Below are 23,356 nucleotides of genomic sequence, written 5' to 3' on the forward strand. Positions count from 1 at the left end.
AAGGCTACAATCGATGACTTATAAAAGGCTCTGCCTAAAAAACTGTGACAGATAGGAAATGTTCAAACAAATCTGTTTGCTGTGAAACCTGCAAAATATTTTGAACAAATTATGTGTACCGTGCACTGTAACATTTAGAACATCTAAAATCAAAGTATCTAAAAATGTTTTATAAAATACAATTATTCACACATAATTATGATAAATAAAAACTAGTCTATAGGTCAGTAAATATATATATATATATATATATATATAAAAAAACTTGCCTTCCCTGTGTTTTTTTTTGGCTGGTTTAGAATCTCCATGATATGAATGAGGTGTTGGATTCTGGACCTGATCCACATTTCACTAGCAATCAAGGAACCCTTGCAGAATTATGGCCAATTAAGTGGCTAAGTGGTGGAACTGCCAGTCAAAACCCCTAGTAAAACTTTGACTGTGAAATCCAAAGTAAATTTATTATTAAAGCATATATGTCACTACATACTACCTTGAGATTCATTTTTACTGGCGTTTATAGGAAAGCAACAATGGAACTTATGGAAAAAATCTCTAAGAAAATAACACTGACAACCATTCTGCAAAGGAAGCCAAATGGTCAAATAAAGATAATGAGAACATGAGTTGTAGAGTCCTGAAAGTGAGTCAGTAGGTTGTGGAATCAGTTCAGAGTTCAGGTGAGTGAAGTTCTGTGTGACCTTTTAGAACGGAAGGAGGACTTTTTTTTAGCCAGAGAAGAGTAAATCTGGGGAATGCTCTGCCACAGACTGCGGTGGAGGCCAAGTCCGTGGGAATATGTAAGGTAGAAGTTGATAGTTTCCTGATTGATCAGGGCATCAAAGGACATGGCGAGAAGGCAGATGTATGGGGTTGAGTGGGATCTGGGATCAGTCATAATGGAATGGTGGAACCAACTGGATGGGCTGAATGGCCTAATTCTACTCCTACATCTTATAATCTTAAGTTATCCATGCCGGTTCAGGAGCCTGATGGCTGTAGGGTAAAAGCTGTTCCTGAGCCTGGCGGTGAAGGTTCTCAGACTCCCCCTGCCCGGTAAAAGTGAGAAGAGAGCAGTGCAGGAAGACAATTTAATATCTTGCATATATTTACTACCTCCCAGAAGACCTCAACCTTGTCATGGTTTGTTGGCTTGTGTGCCTCAATGACGTGGTGAGCTATGTTGGCTGGAGTCAGGGGTTTATGCTTTGGTTCTTGGTAGGATTACCCATGCCAAGCAAGTCAAAGGGTAGAGGCCAGACTGAAAGTGGTCTTATGGTCCTCCAGGTTTGGGGATTCAGCTCAGGCCAACAACCCTGGTAAAACAAATTGTCACAGAAACAGTAATGAAGAATCTCTCTAAGTCTGAGTGCAACAGTATTCCTGAGTCTCCACCTGGGCCTTGCGTGACTGACAGTAGTGAAAATCGAGAGGAAGCTACTGATACAATGCAGGAAGCCTTGAACACTGTCAAGGGATGGAGAACCTTCATTGCTGCCATAATGAAGGTTACCAGTGGCGTAATGGCCTGTAACTAAGTATATAGTTATAAGAACTACATATTGTACCTTCTTTCAAACCTATGCGGCTCTTCCAACAGTAACGGTTTTACTCCCCCATGTACAGGCACCACACCACCCATCAAGCAGGATTAGGACATTTGGCCCATCAAGTCTGCTCTGCCATTCATCATGGCTGATTCACTAATCCTCTCAACCCCATTCTCTTGCCTCTACCTATAACTTTTGACACAATGATGAATCAAGAACCCAGCAACCTCTACCTTAAATACACCCAATGACTTATCTTGCACAACCATCTGTGGCAAAGAATTCCACAGATTAGAGAAAATTTGCAGATACTGGAAACCCAAGCAACACACACAAAATGCTGGAGGAACTTAGCAAGCCAGGCAGCATCCATGGAAAAGAGTGCAGTTGATATTTTGAGCTGAGACCCTTTAACAGGACTGGAGAATCTTCATCTTTTTGATGAGGATTAGTGTTAAAAGGTGGGGGGAGGGGAGGAAGAAACACAAGCTGCTAGGTGAAACTGAAAGGGGGAGGGGTGAAGTAAAGAGCTGGAAAGTTGATCAGTGAAAGAGATACAGGGCTAGAAAAGGAGAAGTCTGATAGGAGAGGACAGAAGTTCATGGAAGAAAGAGCAGAGGGAGATGATGGTCAGGCAAAGAGATAAGATGACAGAGGGAATGGGGAATGGTGAAAGGGGGAGGGTGGGGCATTATTGGAAGTTTGAGAAATCGATGTTCATACCATCAAGTTGGAGACTACCCATAAGGTGTGATGAGGCTATGGATAGACATATTGGAATTGGAATGGGAAGTGGATTAAAATGAGTATCCATTGGGAGATTCCACTTTTTCTGGCTTAGCAAAGCAGTCTCCAAACCTACATCGGGTCTCACCGATATACAAGAGGACACACCAGGAGCACCGAACGCAGTATGATCCGCAACAGACTCACAGGTGAAGTGTCTCCACACCTGGAAGGACTGTTTGGGGCCCTGAATGGTAGTAAGGGAGGAGGTGTAGGGGCAGGTAGAGCACTTGTTCCACTTGTAAGGATAAGTGCCAGGAGGGCGATCAGTGGGGAGGGACGAATGGACAAGGGAATCACGTAGGGAATGAACCCTGTGGAAAGCAGAAAGTGGGGAGGGGTTTGAGGAAGGGTGGTGGGATTCTGTTGGAGATAGTGGAAGTTCTGGAGAATTATGTGCTGCATGCAGAGGCTGGTGGGGTAGTAGGTGAGGACAAGAGGAACCCTATCCCTGGTGGGGTGGTGGTGAGGGTAGGTGTGTGTGAAAAGCAAGAAATGTGGTTGAGGGCAGCGTTGATGGTGGACGAAGAGAAGCCCCTTTCTCTGAAGGAGGAGGACGTCGCCTTCATTCTGGAATGAAAAGCCTCATCCACAGAAAAAGGAATTGCAAGAAGGGAATGTCATTTTTACAAGTAACAGGGTGGGAAGAGGTATAGTCCAGGTAACTGTGAGAATCAGTGGAAGCTAAACAGTTTCATTGTACCTATGTATAATGACAATAAAGATCGTTCAATTCAATTCAATTTATGAAAGATATCAGAAGATATACCATCCCCAGAGATAGAGACAGAGAGATCGAGAAAAGGGGAGGGAGGTGTTGGAAATGTAGCAGGTAAATTTGAGGAGAGGGTGGAAATTGGAGGCAAAGTGAAGCTCTTAAAAACTAACAGAAGTAAAAAGGTCATTAAGATTGTAAAGATGGAGTATGAAAGTAAGCTTGCAATAATATTAAAGAGGGTACCAAAAGTTTCTTCAGATGCATAAAGTGTGAAAGATAGGTGAGAGTGGATATTGTGCCGCTGGAAAACGAAGCTGCAAATGTACTAATGGGGGACAAGGAAAAGGTGGACAAAATAATTGTTCTGCATTATTGTTCACTGTGGAAGACATTAGCAGTATGGTGGAAATTCCAGGTACCAAGAGTCATTAAGTGTGTGAAGTTACCATGCTAGGGAGAAGGTTCTTGTGATACTGAAAGGTCTGAAGACGTCACAAAGAGGTAACAAAAGAAGTTGATGAGGGTAGGGCAGTGGATGTGGTCTACATAGACTTCAGCAAAGCATTTGACAAGGTCCCTCACGAGAGACTCATCCAGAAAGTTATGAGGCATGGGATAAGTGGAACCTTGGCTGTTTGGATAAAAGATTGGCTTAAAGGAAAAAAGCAGAGGGTAGTTGTTTGGAAAGTATTCTGCCTGGAGGTCGGTGACTAGTGGAGGGATGCAGGGATCTGTCCTGGGACTGCTGCTATTAGTGATTTTTATAAATGACCTGAATATAGAGGCGGAAGGATGGGTGAGTAAGTTTGCGGATGATACGATGATTGGAGGAATTGTGGATGGAGCTGCAGGTTGTTGAAGATTACAAGAGGATATAGACAGGCTGCAGAGTTGGGTAGTAAAATGGCAGATGGAGTTCAATCCGAACAAGTGTGAGGTGATGCATTTTGGAAGGACAAACCGGAAGACTGAGTACAGGATTAATGGTCAGTTACTTAAGAGTGTGGATGAACAAAGGGACCTTGGGGTTCAAATCCATACATCCCTCAAGGTCGCTGCACAGGTTGATAGGGTAGTTAAGAAGGCCGATGGAATGCTAGGCTTCATTAACAGGGGGACTGAGTTCAAGAGTAGAACGGTCATGTTGCTACTCTACAAATCTCTGGTGAGACTGCACTTAGAGTACTGTGTTAAATTCTGGTCACCTCATTATAGGAAGGATGTGGAAGCTATGGAGAGGGTGCAGAGGAGATTTACCAGGATGTTGCCTAGTTTGGAGAACAAGTTATATGAAGCAAGGTTAGCAGAGCTGGAACTTTTCTCTGGAGTGTAGAAGAATGAGAGGGGACTTGATAGAGGTCTACAAGATTATGAGAGGCATAGATAGGGTGGATAGTCAGTACCTGTTTCCCAGGGCACCAACAGCAAACACCAGAGGGCATATGTACAAAATTAAGGGAGAGAAGTTTAGGGGAGACATCAGGGTAAGTTTTTTTTTTACACAGAGGGTTGTGAGTGCCTGGAATGACTTGCCAGGGATAGTGGTGAAGGCTAAAACATTAGGGGTATTTAAGAGCCTCTTGGACAGACACATGGATGAAAGAAAAATAGAGGGTTATGGGGTAGTGTGGGTTTAGTACTTTTTTTTAAGGATTATATGGGTCGGCACAACATGGAGGGTTGAAGGGCCTGTACTGTATTGTGATGTTCTATTGTTACGAATGTGCTACAACTCTGAGGGCTGAAGGTTACAAAGTCGCCCCCTCCTTTTTGAGGATCGCAAGATCGCTATTAATTCGGGTCTGGGACCCAGGAAATGAGAGAGAATCCACAAGGTTTGGAATGTGTCCTGGCCTCAGCGAAACAAAAACCCCTGATAACGGCTATTGTCTCTTGGAGAAGGAATTGTGTATTGAGTACTGTACTATTCATTGAAGCACTCAGGGGACGACCAGAGTGGGCTGGTTGAGGGATTGCATCATCCCAACCTGATTGACATCTGAGACCCCGTGAGTAAGGATAAAAGAGGGTCTGGGGAACAACCCCTTTAGACGCACCAGGAGAAACGCTGGAAATCTAGTGACAGCGTTTTATAGCCAAAGCCGGTGGGGCCCGTGTGCGTCCTCCCTTGCCTGGGTTGGCAGGCTCACCACGGAAGAACGGCTTAGCTAAAGGAGAGGTCACAAGTGAACGGCCACGCCAACGGGACTCCTGAAGGAACGAAATCATAAAGATTGGAAAACCCGTCGCGGTACCTGTTCCCATTCTATTCCTATTTCTCTCTCTCTCCAACAAAGTGCAGCACAGCGACAAACAAAAGACGGCAGCTTGTGGAACTGCAGCGAACTGTATATTTCAATCGGACAATTCATTATCCCCTAGACAACGATAGAGCTAATTTCTTATTGATTATTACTATACCTGCACTTTTAGATTTAGTATTGACGATGTATATTATCTGTATGTTTGCATTGATATTATTTTTGTGTATTTTTACTAATAAATACTGTTAAAAATCTTATCATCAGGCTTCAACGGACCTCTCTATCTTTGCTGGTAAGTGACCCAGTTACGGGGTTCGTAACACTATGGTCACCTGGACCAGATTGTGTACATCAGGGTTCTGAAAGAGGTGGCTGAAGAGATTGTTAAGGTGTTAGAAATGATCCCCCAAGAACCAGTAGATTCCAGAAGAGTGGAAAATTGCAAATGGCACTCCACTGTTCAAAAAGGGTGAGCGGCAGAAGAACGAAATCTATAGGCCAGTTAGTTTGACCTCAGTGGTTGGGAAGATGTTGGGAGTTGTTTACTAAGGATGAGGTTTCAGGGTACTTGGAGGCACATGATAAAATAGGCCATAGTCAGCATGATTTCATCAAGGGAAAATCTTGCCTGATAAATCTACACAGAACATAGAAATTTACAGCATATTACAGGCCCTTCCGTCCACAGCATTGTGCCGACCATGTATCCTGCTCTAGTGAGTGTCTAGAATTACCCTACCACATAGCTCTCTATTTTTCTAAGCTCCATGTACTTATCTAAGAGGCCTACTGTATTCAAATCTGCTGGAATTCTTTGAAGAAATAACAAGCAGGATAGACAAAGAAGAATCAGTTGATGTTGTGTACTTGGATCTTTAGGCAGCCTTTGACAAGGTGCCACACATGAGTCTGTTTAAAAAGCTGTGAGCCCATGGTGTTACATGAAAGACTCTTGATTATTTCCTCAAGGTTAATTTGCAGGTTGAGTCAGCGATGAGGAAGGCAAATGCGATTTTAGCATTCATTTCAAAAGGACTAGAGTATAAAAGGAAGCATGTTATGTTCACACTTTATGAAGCACTGGTGAGGCCTCACTTGGAGGACTGTGAGCAGTTTTGGTCCCCTGATCTAAGAAAGGGTATGCTGAAACTGGAGACAGTTCAAAGAAGATTCAGAAAAATGATTCCAAGATTGAATGGCTTGACATATTAACAGTGTTTGATGTTTCTGGGCCCGTATTCACTAGAATTCAGAAGAATGAGGGGTAACCTCATTGAAACTTGTTGACTGCTGAAAAGTGGATGTGGTGTGAGAGTCTAAGACTGAACTGTTTGCTTCAGATCCTTCCACAACATTTCTATAGGATTAAAGTCAAGGCTTTGATTCGGCCATTCCAAAACACACATTTTCCTCTTTTTAAACCATTCTGTTGTTAATTTACTCTTGTGTTTTGGATAATTGTCTTGTTGCATCATCCAACTTCTATTAAGCTTCAGGCAATGGACTGCTACTTTGACATTCTCCTGCCAAATGTCTTGATACAATTTTGAACTCATTGTTTTTCAATGACTGCAAGCTGTCCAGGCCCTGAGGCAACAAAGCAGCCTCAAACCATGATGCTCCTTCCACCATGCTTCACAGTTGGGATGAGGTTTTGGTGTTGGTGTTGGTGTGCAGCAGCCTTTTTCCTCCAAACTTAGCAATGTGCATTTCTGCCAAAATGTTGTCTCATCTTTCTACAGAACATTGTCTGAGAAGCATTGCAGAACATCCACGTGGTCTTTTGCAAACTTGAGATGGCCAGCAATGGGTTTTTTTTTTTGAAGAGCAATGGTTTCCTCTGTGCTATTCTTCCATGAACACCATTCTTGTTCAGTATTTTTCTTAAAGTGGACATATGAGCAGAGACTTTAGCAAGTTCTAGAGATTTCTGAAGGTATTTTGCTGTTACCCTTCAGTTCTTTCTCACCTCCTTCAACATTGCACATTGTGCTCTTGGTGTGACCTTTGCAGGCCGCCCACTGCTAGGGAGAGTAGCAACAGTGCTGAGTTTCCTCCATTTGTAGATAATTTCTCTTACTGTGGACTGATGAACACTCAGGTCTTTAGAAATGCTTTTGTTGCCTTTTCCAGCTTTACACATCTCTACAATTCTTCTTCTAAGGTCCTCTGAAAGTTGTTTTGATCAAAGCATGGGGTGCATATAAACAAATCTTTCTTGAGAAGAGCAGGCTCTGTCCATAACCTGACTTTGTATATAGGGCATGGCATCTCTACAGACCACACCAGCAATCTCACCTCATTGATTGGAACGCCTGACCCCAAATAGCTACTGTAGAAGACATTATCACAGAGGTTCACATACCTTTTCCAAAAAATACATGAAATATTGGATCATTTTTCTCAATAAACAGATGAACATATATATTTTTTGTGTTTATTTAATAGGGTTCTCTTTATCTAGTTTTAGGAACTATGTGAAGATCTGATCACATTTTAGGTCATACTTATGCAGAAACAGAGAAAATACTACAGGGTTCACAAACTTTGTAGTACCACTGTATATCTTATGGCCAAGAAAGCTCACCAATTCCTCTAATTCCTCAGGAAGCTACACCTTATCTACAGCTGTTACACTTTATTCTTCATTGTTTATGTTTTACCTTGCTCTATCACAATGCACTGTGTAATGATCTGATCTGTATGCAAGTAAAGCTTTCTATTCTATCTTGGTACATGTGACAATAATAAAGCAATTCCAATTCCTGTTCCAAGAGAATTCCCAGAGGACTGGAAAGTAGACTATGTTGTTCTTCTGTTTAAGAAGGGTAGTAGAGATGAACCTTAAATGAATTATAGGTTAGCGAGACTTACAGGAAATCAGTGGAGAAGATTCTTAGGGAGAGGTTGAACTTGTATCTGGAAAAAACACTGACTTATTAGAGAATAGTCATTGTGCCTTTATGTGGGGGAGGTCACGTCTTACAACCTTGAGGAGTTTGTTTTTTTGAGGTGAGAAACAAAACTGATGAGGGTAGGACAATGAATGCTGTATATATGGACCTTTGGAAAACTTTTGACAAAGTCCCTCATGGTAGGTTGATGCAGAAGATTACGGCACATGCGATCCTTGTATTAGTGGTAGATTGTATTCAAATTGGCTTGGCCATAGAAGGCAAAGGGTAGTGGTGGAGGGATGTTACTCTGATTGGAGGTCTATGACCAGAGTCATTCCACAAGGATCACTGTTGCAACGTCTGTTAATTGTGATATAAGTAACTTGGAAAAAATATCAGCAGGCTAATTAGTAAGTCCGCAGATTACACAAACATTGGTGGAGTTGTGGAAGATGAGGAAGGTTGTCAAAAGATTCAGCAGGCTGTTCTCAGAGCAAGCGCATTAAACTGTAGTGTATAACCATTAAAGAAACCTCCAGTCAAGATGGTGCCAGTGAACAATGAATCCTTGGGTGACATCTTCCAGGTAGTCAATTATTTTACCTTTTCTATGCCTTTTACTTTTCTTTTTATCTTAATCGTGTTTTGGAAACTGTTGGAGCCTGTGGCTTACAGTTTGGCATTCAATTGAGTGAATTCCAGGAGAGGACAATGAGCACGAGCTGATCTGAACAGGAGACCCAAGCTGGGGCGCAGGGGCTGTGATCAATTATATTTCTCACCGATCAAAGCATCGAAGACGATTGAAACTTTGAGGTGAATGCAAAGGAGGCCAGGTCAGCAGTTTCTCTTAACGGGTTGGGCTGAGGGACAAGAGGCCATGTCAGGCCGAGGTCACTCTCCATGATAGGCCGTGTTGGGCCGGAGATCGTTCCCCATGGTAGACTGTATCTGGCCAGAGGTCACTCACCATGGTAGACTGTGTCTGGCTGGAGATCGCTCCCCATTGTAGACTGTGTCTGGCTGGAGATCACTCTGCATGGTAGACTGTGTCTGGCTGGAGATCACTCTCCATGGTAGACTGTATCTGGCTGGAGGTCACTCTCCATGGTAGACTGTCTGGCTGGAGATCGTTCCCCGTGGTAGACTGTGTCCGGCCAGAGATCATTCTCCACAATAGGATATACCGGGAGGCCATTTTTCAACAGAGAAGGCCCCGTAAAAGGACTGAGTTCAAGCTGTTGCTCTTGTTTTTTCTGATCTGTTACTTCTTGTGCGAGGGAGGGGGTGAGGTTTGATGTTTCAGCTGCCAAGTCCATGTCTGGCTGGGTGATCTGTTAGTTTTTGTGTGTGGGGGGAGGGGGTTAGGGGGTTTGATGTTTCAGCTGTCATGTCTTGCGTCCGGGTAGGAGATCTATTAGTTTCTTTGTGTGGGGGGGGGGGGGTTTAGGGTTTGATGTCTCAGTTGTTGTGTCCAAGTTCAGGTGGGTGATCTGTTAGTTTTGGTGAGAGAGTTGAGTTTGGGGGGTTGCGGTTTGATGTTTTAGCTGTTATGTCTGTGTCCGTGTGGGTGATCTGTTAATTTTTCTGTGAGGGAGAGGTGGGTGGGGTTTGGGATTTGTGAGTTTTGTTTCTTTTTCTTTCTCGTGCATGAGGGAGCCTCACCAACTTCCATGGTTTTTCTGTATTTCATGGCTATCTGGAGAAGATGAATCTCAGAGTTGCGTTCTGCGTACCTACTTTGATAATAAAATGAACCTTTGAACCTTTGACTAAAATTAGCAGCTTAAGGTTCTGGCGCACAGGCACTGCACGCATGATATAGGTTGGTAAAGGGAGGAGGGGTATTGCAGTTTTGATGGGGAGCACATAATGGTAGTAATTGGAGAAGATATTCCAGGGAAACCTAAATTATAAAAGAACTCAGAAATTAGAAGGAAGTGATCACTTTGTTGGGATCCCTAACTATCAGTGGGAATTAGTGGAGCAAACATGTAGGAAGTTCTCAGATATTTGCGAAGGCAAAAGCAGGTTTATAATATAAACTTTCCTCATACTGACTGTTAATTGTGCTTGTGTCAGTACTCTGCCTTTTAGTGTTTTTGCCTCTAGCTGTCAGTCTGTGGTTTTGCATTGCCATATGCTCCTGCCCCCTGATCCTGCTCTACTCCGGCCCCTGTATCACTGAGTACTCCACCTCTCTCTCAGTATTACCTGTATTGCTGCCACCCATGTCTCATTGTGTTCCATTAATCATCTGCCTCTTTGTTTATTGCTCAGTGTATTTCAGTCCTGTGTTTTCACCAGTTTGTTGCCAGATTGTGCCAGTGAATTTTCCTGAGCCTTTGTATCTGTGCTCTGTCCATCTGAATATCAACTCTGCCAGTTTCCCAATTCTGGTTTTTGGATTTCTCTGGATGTTTTGATCTCTGCCTGAACTTTGACACTGACTTTGCACCTTGGGATTTGTTACTTAATTAATATCACAGTGTGTACAGTACTGGGTCTGCAATTGGATCCCTGCTCCAGTGTCCTGACAGCTTGGGAATGTTTTCTCAAACAAAATGGGGATAGTTCTACTTGAGAGGAGGCAACACATGACCTCACTTGGGAAATGAAGTAGGGCAAGTGTCAGTGTCAGTGGAGTAGCAGGATGGGACCAGTGCTCATAATTCTATTAGTTTTAAAAGGGCATGGAGAAAGATAGGACTGGTCTACAAATGAATGTCCTAAATTGGGCAAGGCAGATTTTTGAAGACATTAGAGAAGAACTTGCAAAGAGTGATTGGGAGAGGCTGTTAGCAGTTTAAAGGACGTCTGGCAAGTGGAAGGCTTTAAAAAACGAGACAGGGAGAGTTTAGGATCAAGCATGCTTTGGTTAAGAGTGAAGTAAAGGTAACAAGTTTAGGGAACCCTAGTTCATGATGGTTATTGAGGGTCTGGTCAAATATAAAGGATGGATATGTTAGGGATTGATATTTGTGATCAAGCAAAATCCTCCAGGAGTATGGGATGTACACCATGGTTGGAACTCTTAGCAGCAAAATCAGGAGGGCAAAAAGACGACATGAAATTACTTTGGCAGGTAAGATAGAGAACAAAGATAAAGGTACTTTGGCCCACAGTGTTCTGCCAAACTAGTTAAGCTCCTTCCATTCCCTGCATATTTATGTGTCTACAGGAAAGCCCTATAAATACTTCAATTGTATAGGCCCCCAGAACTAGCTGTGGCAGCACATTCCAAACACCCACCATCTCGATATAAAAAGAGTCCAATATTTTCCTTGATGCAAGATACTTGGATGTGGGGTGTATGAGGTGTCAAGGGAAGGGTGAAGAATGCAGGACTGAAGGTGCTGTATTTAACTGCGCGTAGAATTCAGAATAAAGTGGACAAACTCGTGGCGCAATTAGAAATTGGTCAGTATGACGTTGTGAACTTCAGAGTCATGGCTGATAGAAGGCCATGAGAGCTTAACATCAATGGAGATACTTTGTATTGAAAGGACAGGCAGGAAGGCATAGGAGGTGGTGTGGTTCTGTTGGTAAGAGATAGAATTACATCTTTAGAAAGAGGTGACATTGGGTCAGAAAATGTCTAATTTTTGTGGGTGGAGCTAAGAAACTGCAAGGATGAAAAAACATGGGAATCATACATAGGTGACCAAATAGTAGCCAAGATGTGGGATTGAGATTGCAAAGGGAATTGGAAAATGCATGTAATAAGGGTAGTAACACAATTCTAATGGGGGACTTCAGTATGCAAGGGGATTGGGAAAATCAGATTGGTGTTGGATCACAAGAGAGGGAATTTGTTGAATGCATAAGAGATGGCTTTTTAGAGCAGTTTGTGCTTGAGCCTGCTATGGGAAAGGCTACCTTAGATTGGGTGTTGTGTAATGATCCAGATCTTATTAGGGAGCTTAATGTAAAGGAACCCTTAGGAGCCAGTGATCATAATATGATTGAATTCATGCTGCACTTTGACAGAGAGAAGCACAAGTCACGAATCAGTTTTGCAATGGAATAAATGGAATTATAGAGGTATAAGAGAGGAGTTTGGCCAAGTGGATTGGAGGTAGATACCGGTGGGGATGACAGCAGAGCAGAGGTGGCTGAAATTTCTGGGAATAGTTCACAAGGTGCAGGATAGATATGTCCCACAGTAAAGAGTAAAAGGGAGGTTAGAGTTGATATTGGACCACTGGAAAATAATGCTGGTGAGGTCGTAATGGGGAACAAAGAAATGGCAGATGAACTTAATGGGTACCTTGCACCCGTCCTCACTGTGGAAGACACCAGTAGTGTGCCAGAGGTTCACGAGTGTAAGGGAGCAGGAGTGAGTGCCATTGGTATTACAAAGGAAAAAGTGCTAGGCAAACTCAAAGGTCTTTAGGTGGCTAAGTCACCTGGACCAGATGGAGTACATTCCTGGGTCCTGAGAGAGATTGCTGATGTATTGGTAATGGTCTTCCAAGAATTACTTGATCCTGGCATGGTCTTGGAGGGCTGGAAGACTGTAGATGTCACTCCACTCTTTAAGAAGGGAGGAAGGCAAAAGAAAGGAAATTACAGGCCAGCTAGCCTAAGCTCAGTGGTTGGGAAAGTGCTGGAGTGTTTACTAAGAATGAGGTTTCGGGGTACTTGGAGACTAATGATAAAATAAGTCAAAGTCAGCATGGTTTCTGTGAAGGGATATCTTCCCTGACAAATCTGTTATGAGTTCTTTGAGGAAGTAACTAGGGGTGGACAAAGGAGAAGCAGTGGATGTCATTTACTTGGATTTTCAGAGGGTATTTGATAAAAGTGTCACACTGGAAAGATACTGACATGGATAAAGAAAGATTGACAGCCAGGAGGCAGAGAGTGGGAATAAAGGGAGCTTTTTCTTGTGTCTGCCAGTGACTAGTGGTATTCCTCAGGGGTCAGTATTGGGACCGCTCCTTTTCATGTTGTTTGTCAATGATTTGGATAATAGAATTGATGGTTTTGTGGCAAAGTTTGTGAATGATACTAAGAGAGGTAGAGGGGTAGGTCGTGCTGAGGAAGCAATACCATCGCAGCAGGACTAAACAAATTGGAAGAATGGGCAAAAAAGTGGCAGATGGAATACAGGGTGTTGGGAAATATATGATAATGCATTTTGATAAAATGAACAATAGTGCAAACTATTATTTAAATGGGGAGAAGGCCCAAACATCAGAGGTGTAGAGGAACTTAGGAGTCCTCATATCAGACTCCTAGAAGGTTAATTTACAGGTTAAGTCTGTGGTAAAGACAGCATATGCAATGTTGGCATATATTTCAAGGGGAATAGAATATAAAAGCAAGGAGATCTTACATGAAGATCTGAAGATATTTATGCAGAAATAAAAAAAATTCTACAGGATTCACAAACCGCTCCTTTGAATATTGCTTCTGTGGTATAATTTAACTCTTTGCTGACTGCATTTGTACTCATTCATTGGCTTGTTCTTCCTTATATTGATATCACACCCATCATCTGCTTGTAAACCTGTTGGCTCATCCTGGGCTCTGTCATATTGGTTCCCATATCCCTGCCATATTAGTTTAAACCATTCCTAAGAGCTCGAACAAAGCTGCCCGCAAGAATATTGGTCCCCTTTGCATTCAAGTACAACGCTCCCTTTTGCACAGATCCTACCTGACCCAGAACAGTTGCCAATTATCCAGAAATCTGAATTCCTGCCCTCTGTTCCAATTCTTCAACCATGTATTTATCTGCCAACTCATTCTATTCCTATCTTCACTGTTGTGCGGAACAGGCAGCAATTCCGAGATTATTACCTGAGTTCTTGCCTCTCAACTTACTTCCTAATTTCCTGAGTTCTGTTTTCAGGACCTCTTCTACAGTACCTTCCTCTCCATCCCTCTACTTTCTGATGTGCTCTAGTTCTCATCTCCTGTCAAACTAACTAAAACCTTTGCAAGTAGCACCACCAAACTTCCTGGCTAGAATATTGGTTTCAAATCAGATGCAACCTGTCCCTCTTCTACAGGTCACCCTACCCCAGAAGAAGTTTGAATGATCAAAGAACCTGGAATCTTGCCCCCTGTACCAATTCCTCAGCCACTCATTCAGATGTACTATCATTTCATTCTTGCCCTGATCAGCACTTGGCACCGGGAGTAATCCTGAGATTACCACCTTGCAGGTCATAGATTCATAGACTAGTACAGCACAGAAACAAGCCCTTTGGCCCATCTAGTCCATGCTGAAATCATTTAAACTGCATACTGCAATCAACCTGCACTGGGATCACAGCCTTCCATACCATCCATGTACCTATCTAAACTTCTGTTAAAGGTGAAATCAAGATTGCCTGCACCATGTGTGCTGGTAGCTCATTCCACACTCTCATGATCCTCTGTGTCAACAAGTTTCCCCTAAAGTTCCCCTTAAACTTTTCACCTTTCACCATTACCACATGAGCTCTAGTTGTAGTCTCATCCAACCTCAGTGGAAAAAGTCTGCTTGCATTTACTCTATCTATACCCTTCATAATTTTGTACACCTCTATCTATTCTCCTGTCAATTTTATATGTTCTAAGGAATACAGTCCTTACCTTTTCAATCTTTCCCTATGTTTCATGTCCTCCAGACCCAGAAACATCTTTGTAAATTTTCTCTGTATTCTTTCAACCTTTCTTACATATTTCCTGTAAGTAGGTGACCAAAAGTGCACACAATACTCCAAGTTAGGGCTCACCAATGTCTTATACAACCTCAACATGACATCGTATTTCCTTGATTTATAAAGGCCAATGTGCCAAATGCTTTCTTTATGATCCTATCTACCTGTGACCCAACTTTCAATTGATTATGGGCCTCCATTCACAGATCCCTTTTTTCTACCATACTCCTCAGTTCCCTACCGTTCACTGTGTAAGACCTATCCTGGTTGGTCCTACTGAAGTGCAACACCTGGCATTTGTCTGCATTAAATTCCATCTGCCATTTTCAGCCCACTTTCCAGCTGATCCAGATCCCTCTGCAAGCTTTGATAGTCTTCCTCACAGTCGACTGCATCCCCAGTTTTGGTGTCATCCACAAATTTGCCAATCCTGTTAATTACATTATCATCCAGATCACTGATGTAAGTTACAAACAACAACAGACCCCATTACTGATCTGTGCGGCACACCCCCACTCATAGGCTTCCAGTCAGAGGCAACCATCGACTACTACTCTTTAGCTTCTTCCTCTAAGCCATTATCTAATCCAATTTTCAACATCATTTTGAATGCTGAGCAACTGAACCTTCTTGACCAGCCTTGTCAAATACCTTGCTAAAGTCCTTGTAGACAACATCCACTGCCTTGCCTTAATTTCCCGGTAACTTCCTCAAAATATACTAAGATCGCAGACTTCAAAGCTAAGCACAGTGGTATTGCCAACGTCGCTGCCTCTCTCCCAGATGAGCTAAATCTTTTCTACACTTGGTTGATATCGCCAACACTGAGCCCCTGAGGAGAGATGCTGAAGCGACCTGCACCTTGGTCATCTCTGAGGCTAAACTGCACAGGGGTTTCCAACAAGTGGACAGTCGCAAGGCTGCGGGACCGGATGGCATTCCAGAGTGGGTACTCAGGATGTGCGTGGCATAAATGGCAGGTGTGTTTACAGACATTTTTAATCTCTACCTCTCCCAGTGTAGAGTGCCCTTCTGCTTCAAAAGATCCACCATTGTTCCTGTATCTTAAAACACCAAGGTAACAGGTCTGAATGACTGGTGTCCTGTTGCACTCACCTCAATAATAATCAAAATACACCAAAAAACATCAAACCATTGTCTCCCGTACCATCATTGCCCTTATCAACTCTGGAGACCCTCCATTCTCAGCTAAAAAAACTCATAATTCCAACACCTCGCACTGCTCGGTTTTACCTCCTCCCCAAGATCCACAAGCCTGACTGTCCTGGTAGGCCTATAGTTTTGGCCTGCTCCTGCCCTACCGAACTTGTTGTCACCCATAGTTCAGTCCCTCACCACCTACATCTGGGATACATCCCATGCCCTCGACCTCTTCAATAACTTCCAGTTCCCCGGTCCTGACCGCTTCATTTTCACCATGGATGTCCAATTCTTATACACTTCAATTCCCCATCAAGGAGGCCTCAAGGCCCTCCGCTACTTTCTTGACAATAGACCTCACTAGTTCCCCACCACCGCCACACTCCTCCGGTTGGCAGAACTGGTACTAACACTTAATAACTTCTCTTTCGGCTCTTCCCACTTTCTTCAGACCAAGGGTGTAGCTATGGGCACTTGCATGGGCCCCAGCTATGCCTGCCTTTTCGTGTGTTATGTGGAACAGTCTATGCTCTAAATCTATACTGGTACTGCTCCCCAACTTTTCCATTGCTACACTGATGACTATATTAGTGACGCTTCCTGCACCCATGCTGAGCTCGTCAATTTCATCGACTTTGCCTCTAACTTTCACCCAGCCCTCAAATTCACTTGGTCTATCTTGGACACTTCTCTCCCCTTTCTCGATCTCTCTGTCTCCATCTCTGGAGACAGACTGTCCACTGACATCTTCTATAAACCCACTGACTCCCATAACTACCTTGATTATACCTCTTCCCATCCTGCCAAATGTAAAAATGTCATTCCCTATTCCCAGTTCCTCCATCTCCGCCGCATCTGCTCCCAGGATGAGGCTTTCCGTTCCAGGACATTTCAACTGTCCTCTTTCTTTAAGAATCGTGGTTTCCCTTCTGCCGTCATCAATGATGCCCTCACCCACATCTCCTCCATCTCCTGCACTTTGGCCTTCATCCCATCCTCCCGTCACCATAACAGGGACCGTGTTCCCCTTGTCCTCACCTGCCACCCCACCAGCCTCCGGATCCAGCATATTATCCTCCGCAACATCCGCCACCTTCAACAGGACCCCACCACTAAACACATCTTTCCCTCTCTACCCCTCTCTGCTTTTCGCAGGGATCGGTCTCTCCATGACTGCCTGGTCCACATGTCCCTCCCCACAGATCTCCCACCTGGAACTTATTCCTGCAAGCGTAAGTGCTACACCTGTCCCTACACCTCCTCTCTTACCACCATTCAGAGTCCCAAACAGTTCTTCCAGGTGATGGAACACTTCACTTGTGAGTCTGTTGGGGTAATCTACTGCATCCGGTGCTCCTGGTGCGGCCTCCTCTACATCGGCAAGACCCGACGCAGATTGGGGGACCGCTTCATCGAGCACCTCCGCTCCATCTGCCACAACAGACAGGATATCCCGGTTGACACCCACTCCAACTCTGCTTCACATTTCCATTCGGATATGTCCATACATGGCCTCCTATACTGCCATGACAAGGCCAAACTCAGGTTGGAGGAGCAACACCTCATATACCGTCTGAGTAGGCTCGAGCCCTTTGGTATGAACATCGAATTCTCCAACTTCCGGTAATTCCCTCCCTCCCCCTTCCCCCATCCCACTTTCAGTCTGTCTCCTCTTCTAGCTGTCTATCACCTACCTCATGATTCTGCCTTCTTCTACTACTCATAGTGCTTTCCCCTTAGATCCCTTCTTCACCTCTCTGGCCTATCCCCTCCCTGCTTCACCTCCCCCACCCCTTGATCTTTCCTCTGATTGGTTTTTCACCTGGTACCTTCCACCCTCCCCCCCCAACCTTCTTTATCGGGCCCCTGCCCCCTCCTTTTGCAGTCCTGACGAAGAGTCTCGGCCCGAAACGTTGACTGCTCGTTTCCACGGATGCTGCCCGACCTGCTGAGTTCATCCAGCTTGTTTGTACGTCTTGATTTGACCACAGCATCTGCAGTGTACTTTGAGTTTAATAATAATCAAATGTTTTGAGAAACTGGCCAAGGACTGTATCTGCAGCACACTGGACCCCCCATAAATCACCTACCAACACAACTGATTGACAGATGATGCAATAGTCACAGCTCTAGACACCATCCTTACACAGCTGGAGAAGAGGGATGCTTCTGTGAGAATACTGTTGTTGGACTACAGTTCAACATTCAACACCATAATTCCGTCCATACTCAACAAGAAGCTCAAAGACCTCGGCCTTCATCCTTCCTTGTTTAGCTGGATCCTGGACTTCCTGTCAGTTCGCCGGCAGTGGTAAGAGTGGAGTTCCAGTCAGCATGTGGGAAGTTAAAATCACCTAGTATAACAACCTTACATTTCTTGCAACAGTTTGTGATCCCTCCACATATTTGCTCCTCTAAATCCCTCAGACATTTGGGTGGTCTGTAATATAGCCCCATAAATTTGGCCATATCTTTCTTATTTCTTAATTGTACCCATAACACCTCACTAGACAAGTTCTCCATTCTGTCCTGACGGAGCACTGCCATGACATCTTCCCTGACTAGTAATGCCACCTTCCTTCTTTAATTCCTCCTGCTCTGTCATGTCTAAAACAACTGAACCCCAGAACATTAAACTGCCAACTCTGCCCCTCTTGCAACAAAGTCCCAATTCCAGGTGTTCCATAATTCGTATCTCTTCCATTTTTTTACGACTACCCTCATCCCATCCTGCCACCCCGCCAGGGATAGGGTTCCTCTTGTCCTCACCCATCAGTCCATCAGCCTCTGCGTCCAGCATAATCCTTCGTAACTTCTGCCACCTCCAATGGGATCGTCTTTCTTTCCTCTCCACTTTACTTGTGAGTCTGTTGGGGTCAACTACTGTATCCAGTGCTCCTGGTGTGGCCTCCTTTATGTCAGTGACACCCAAAGCAGACTGGGAGGCCACTTCGCTGAAAGTGAGCACCACTAGAAAAAGCGTTATCTCCCTATGGCCACCATTTCAATTCTACTTCCCATTCTCATTCCAACATCAGTTCATGACCACCTCTGCTGCAACGATGCGGACACACTCAGGTTGGAGGATCAACACCTGTCTGGGTAGCCTCCAACCTGATGGCATGAACATCAATTTCTCAAACTTCTGGTAACTGCCCCTCCCCCACCTTCACCATTCCCCATTCCCTTTTCCCTCTCTCACAGCTCCTTGCCTGCACATCACCTCCCTCTGGTGCTCCTCCCCCTTCCCTTTATTCCATGACCTTCTGCCCTCTCCTTCTCCAGCCCTTTATCTCTTTCACCAATCAACTTCTCACCCCTTTACTTTACCCCTCCCCATCTCCTGGTTTCACCTACCACCTGGTATTTCTTCCTCCTCTCCCCCCACTTTTATGCTCTGACTTCATCTTTTTCTCCAGTCCCGATGAAGGGCCTCGCCCCGAAATGTTGACCGTTCTCCACAGATGTGGTCTAGCCTGCTGAGTTCAGCATTTCTCTACTGTCCTAACTGATCAAATGTAAAGAAGGATAGATGGGGTGGGGGGGAGGAACCTTACCTACTGCTTTTCCTTTTTGCTTTCTCTGACTGAAGCCTTCAAGATAGTGGTCACCAACCTTTTTAAGCCCAAGATCCCCTACCTCGGCCTTAGTGAAAGGCAAGATCGATCAGTTACACGCATGCGCATCAGGGCAGAAAAGACTGGAAGTAAAACCCCACAACCTGGAAACAGAAATAATGTATAAACACCAGGGGTACCCGCCCTTTTTTGCACTGCTGACCGGTTTACTATTGACAATATTCTTGCAGACCGGCCAACGGGGGCAGGGGGGGTGTTAAACATGACCGGAATACAGCGGTACTCGAAGCAGGTTCCTTAAGTCTAGTCTATTCTGCAGCCTAGTTTTCACAGCTCTCAGCACTTAGCTTCTGTCCTGCGCTGCTCATGTCTTTTCTGCTGAAAAAACTCAACCGGTTTGTCTTTCAGTGCGGGGTGCTTGGACTCAGGGTACCGAAACAGTTTTGAGGGCTTTGTTGCCTCATTAGACAGCCTCCGGACCCAAACTCCAGCTTCCTGCCCGCCCGCTGCCCTGGCCAGGTGCAGCTGGGGTGAGAGGACAAGGTCAGGGTTGGGGGTCCAGAGAGTGTGACCAATCAAACGAGGAGTGCGACAGGGTGCGTGCCCGCCCCCCCTTGTGGGATCTATCGGCCGACATAAGTTTGCTTCAGTAGATCGCAGCGAGATAGCTGCTCTAATTATGAAACTCTGAGCCCAAATTAGGTCGTCTGTGAATATTTTAGCACTGGGTTCCCCACTAACATTCGGTGTGCTAAACAGGTTTAGAGGCAGCGCCCATCTGTCCGCGCTCCAAGCCAGTAGCATCGGTGCTTCCCGCCAGCCCCGCTAGGCCAACCAGTGATCCCTGGGGTGAGGGTATCACTGTGTTTAGGCGACCGATGACCTCATTTGCATTCAAGTTCAACAGTGGGTGTGACGGAGAATGAGGTAAGGTGCATCTGACTCATATCGGTTCCTCGCGACCTGGTGGTTGGGGACCACTGAAGTACACTGTGTAGTGTGAGGGAGCTACACGCACACACTGGGCAGAAAGAACGGAACTAAAACCCCACAACCCAGAAACAATCTCTCAACAGTATTTGTGTATTTATTTCTCATTTTTTTTCAGGATCTACTAGGAAAGTGTTAAAGATCGAACAGTCGATTGCAATCGACAGGTTGGTGACCACTACTTTAAGAGCTAAAGCATAAAAATCTCCATTCCAACTCTGTTTAATACAACAATGCTCGCTCTGCTTGCTCCTGCTTTCCTTTAATTTGTTTTTGCTAATCTATCTCAAGTGCCGATTGGTCGCTGGTCAGAGCTCCAAAAAAAAACTGCCTGTACTCAATACACAAAATTCCTTTCTGCCTATGTTATTAGTGGCAATGTGCACCATGACCTTCGACTGCTCACCCTCCCTCTGAAAATATTCTGCAACTACTCCATGACATCCTAGACCCCCGTGCCTGAGAGGCAACATACCATCCAGTGTCTCTTTCTCAATCACAGAATTACCCAAATTATAGTGTTCTATCACCATCGTTCTGCCTGATGTTACTCTTCCCCTGCAGAGCCTCAGAGCCGGTTACAATGCCACTGACATGACTGCTTCATCCCCCCAGCAGAATGTTCTATGAAAACAATTTCTACCCATCCTATCTGTTTTAGAACATAGATCATTGAACATTACAGCTATTATTTTTTGGACTCTTTGGCCTTTTAATCTACTTTGGGATTAATCTAACCGATCCCTCATACATAACCCCCACTTTTCTATCATCCATGTCTAAGAGTTTCTTAAATGCCCCTAATGTATCTGCCGCTATCAGCACTCCTGGCAAGGCATTCCATCTCTATTGAACATGGAACAGTAGAGCACAGGAACATGCCCTTCGGCCCAGTGTGGTGCTGAACATCACAAGTTAGTGATCAAATGGCCAACTAAACTCATCTCCCTGTCCATGTCCTCCATATTCCTCACATCCTCACAAGAGGCGAGGAAGGCAAATGTGGCATTAGCATTCATTTCAACAAGGCTCATATCTCTATCTGCACAATGTCCATGTCCCTCCATATTCCTCACAAGTGGCAAGGAAGGCAAATGTGACATTAGCATTCATTTCAAGGGGACGAGAATATAAGAAAGACATAATTTTGAGGCTTCATAAAACACTGGTGAGGCCTCACTTGGAGTATTGTCAGCTGCTTTGGGCCCCTTATCTTAGAAAGCATCTGCTGATATTGCAGAGGTTTCAAAGGAGGCTCACAAAAATGTTTCTGGGATTGAAAGGCTTGTCATATGAAGAACATTTGATGGCTCTGGGCCTCTACTCACTGGAATTCAGAAGAATGAGGGATGACCTCATTGAAATCTAACCAATGTTTAATGGCTTTGACAGAGTGGAAGTAGAGAGGATGTTTCCTAAGGTGGGGGAGTCTTAGGCCAGAGCATACAGCCTCACAATAGAAGGGTATCCTTTCAGAATGAAGATGAGGAGGAATTTCTTCAGCCAAAGAGTGGTGAATCTGTGGAATTCATTGCCACAGGCAGCTGTGGCGGTTAAGTTATTGGGTCTGTTTAATGTAGAGATTGACAGATTTTTGATTGGTTAGGCATGAAGAAATGTGGTGAGAACACAGGAGATTGGGGCTAAGAGGGAAAAGTAGATCAGCCATGATGAAATTGTGGAGCAGACTCAACGGGCAAAAATGGCCTAATTCTGCTCAAATGTTCTTATGGTTCTGCTTCACCCAGAAAATGACAAGTACCAGAGTGTGTGGTTGAAATTGGGTCAACGGCAGCAGTTAAGAAGTATCTAAGTTGAGCACTTGAATTGCTAATCACAGAGGGTTACGCAACAAGTTTCAGGAAATGGGATAAAAATGGAAACCATTTACAGGGAGGTATCCATTTCTTGGTGTGGACAGGTTGGGCTGAGTGGCCTGTTTCAATGCTACATAATTCTATGACTCAAATAATCTAAATTCTTTTCTGAACCTTTTAAATTACAGGTACATATCTGCTTTTATGTAATCTCCCCTGAAATTTGGAATATGGGCAGGATGCAAGAGGTTTTAGATTGAGTGTAAAGAGGATAAAAACAGAATATTTGTTTTGGTAGGAACATTCTTTTTAAATGTGTGTACATCACGTTCTCTAGCTGGAATGTTAATTCCACACAGAGTAAACAGAAATGTTTCAGTGTACCTGTCCTACAATTTAATGACATTTATTCAAGTTTAGCCAAAATACAAGTCCCACAGGACCATCTTTTAGCTCCCATGATCACTCAGTTCATGGAGCAAAAACTATATTAAAAAATTAGCTTTGAAAAGAAAGTAAGTTTCTTAAACACACTATATTCAGAATTTTAAAGATAAAACCCCATCACAGTTATTCTGATGTTTGCCTCTGGCTGAGGTGCTCTTTACCTTATTTGTATTTTCTTTACAGCCACTGGTTCAGTAAAAACCATAATTGGAAGAGCCAGGTTAAAGAAACAATTTCTGTACGCTTCAAGTGGAAGGTCTGCAACAAGTTTGATTAACTCCAGAGCAACCTGTAAATAAAAGAGAAAACCTACTTGAAGGTATTTATTTTTTAGTTCATACACTGGATTCACATGCTTTGCAGGAAATCCACAATTATCGTTCTTTCTCAACTGTACCCAAAAAGATGGAGATGAGCAATCTTCTTGAACTAGTGAAGACCTTTGGTAAACAATGAACTTACAAGAGAGTAAGAATGTGAGCGAGAGTGGGT

The 23,356-nt window shown here is 44.1% G+C and overlaps 1 protein-coding gene across 4 annotated transcripts in view; it reads right to left on the reverse strand.

Annotated features, from left to right (window-relative positions):
* Window positions 1-23,356, reverse strand: part of uba6 (ubiquitin like modifier activating enzyme 6) — a 336,534-nt gene that overhangs the window by 13,709 nt on the left and 299,469 nt on the right. For all 4 annotated transcript variants that reach the window (XM_059970138.1, XM_059970139.1, XM_059970137.1 and 1 more), the window contains one exon: window positions 23,026-23,153. In XM_059970138.1, coding sequence (XP_059826121.1) covers window positions 23,026-23,153 — 128 coding nt within the window. The remainder of the gene's footprint in view (window positions 1-23,025; window positions 23,154-23,356) is intronic.

The sequence above is a fragment of the Hypanus sabinus genome, chromosome 5 (assembly GCF_030144855.1).
Source record: "Hypanus sabinus isolate sHypSab1 chromosome 5, sHypSab1.hap1, whole genome shotgun sequence".
NCBI lineage: Eukaryota > Metazoa > Chordata > Chondrichthyes > Myliobatiformes > Dasyatidae > Hypanus > Hypanus sabinus.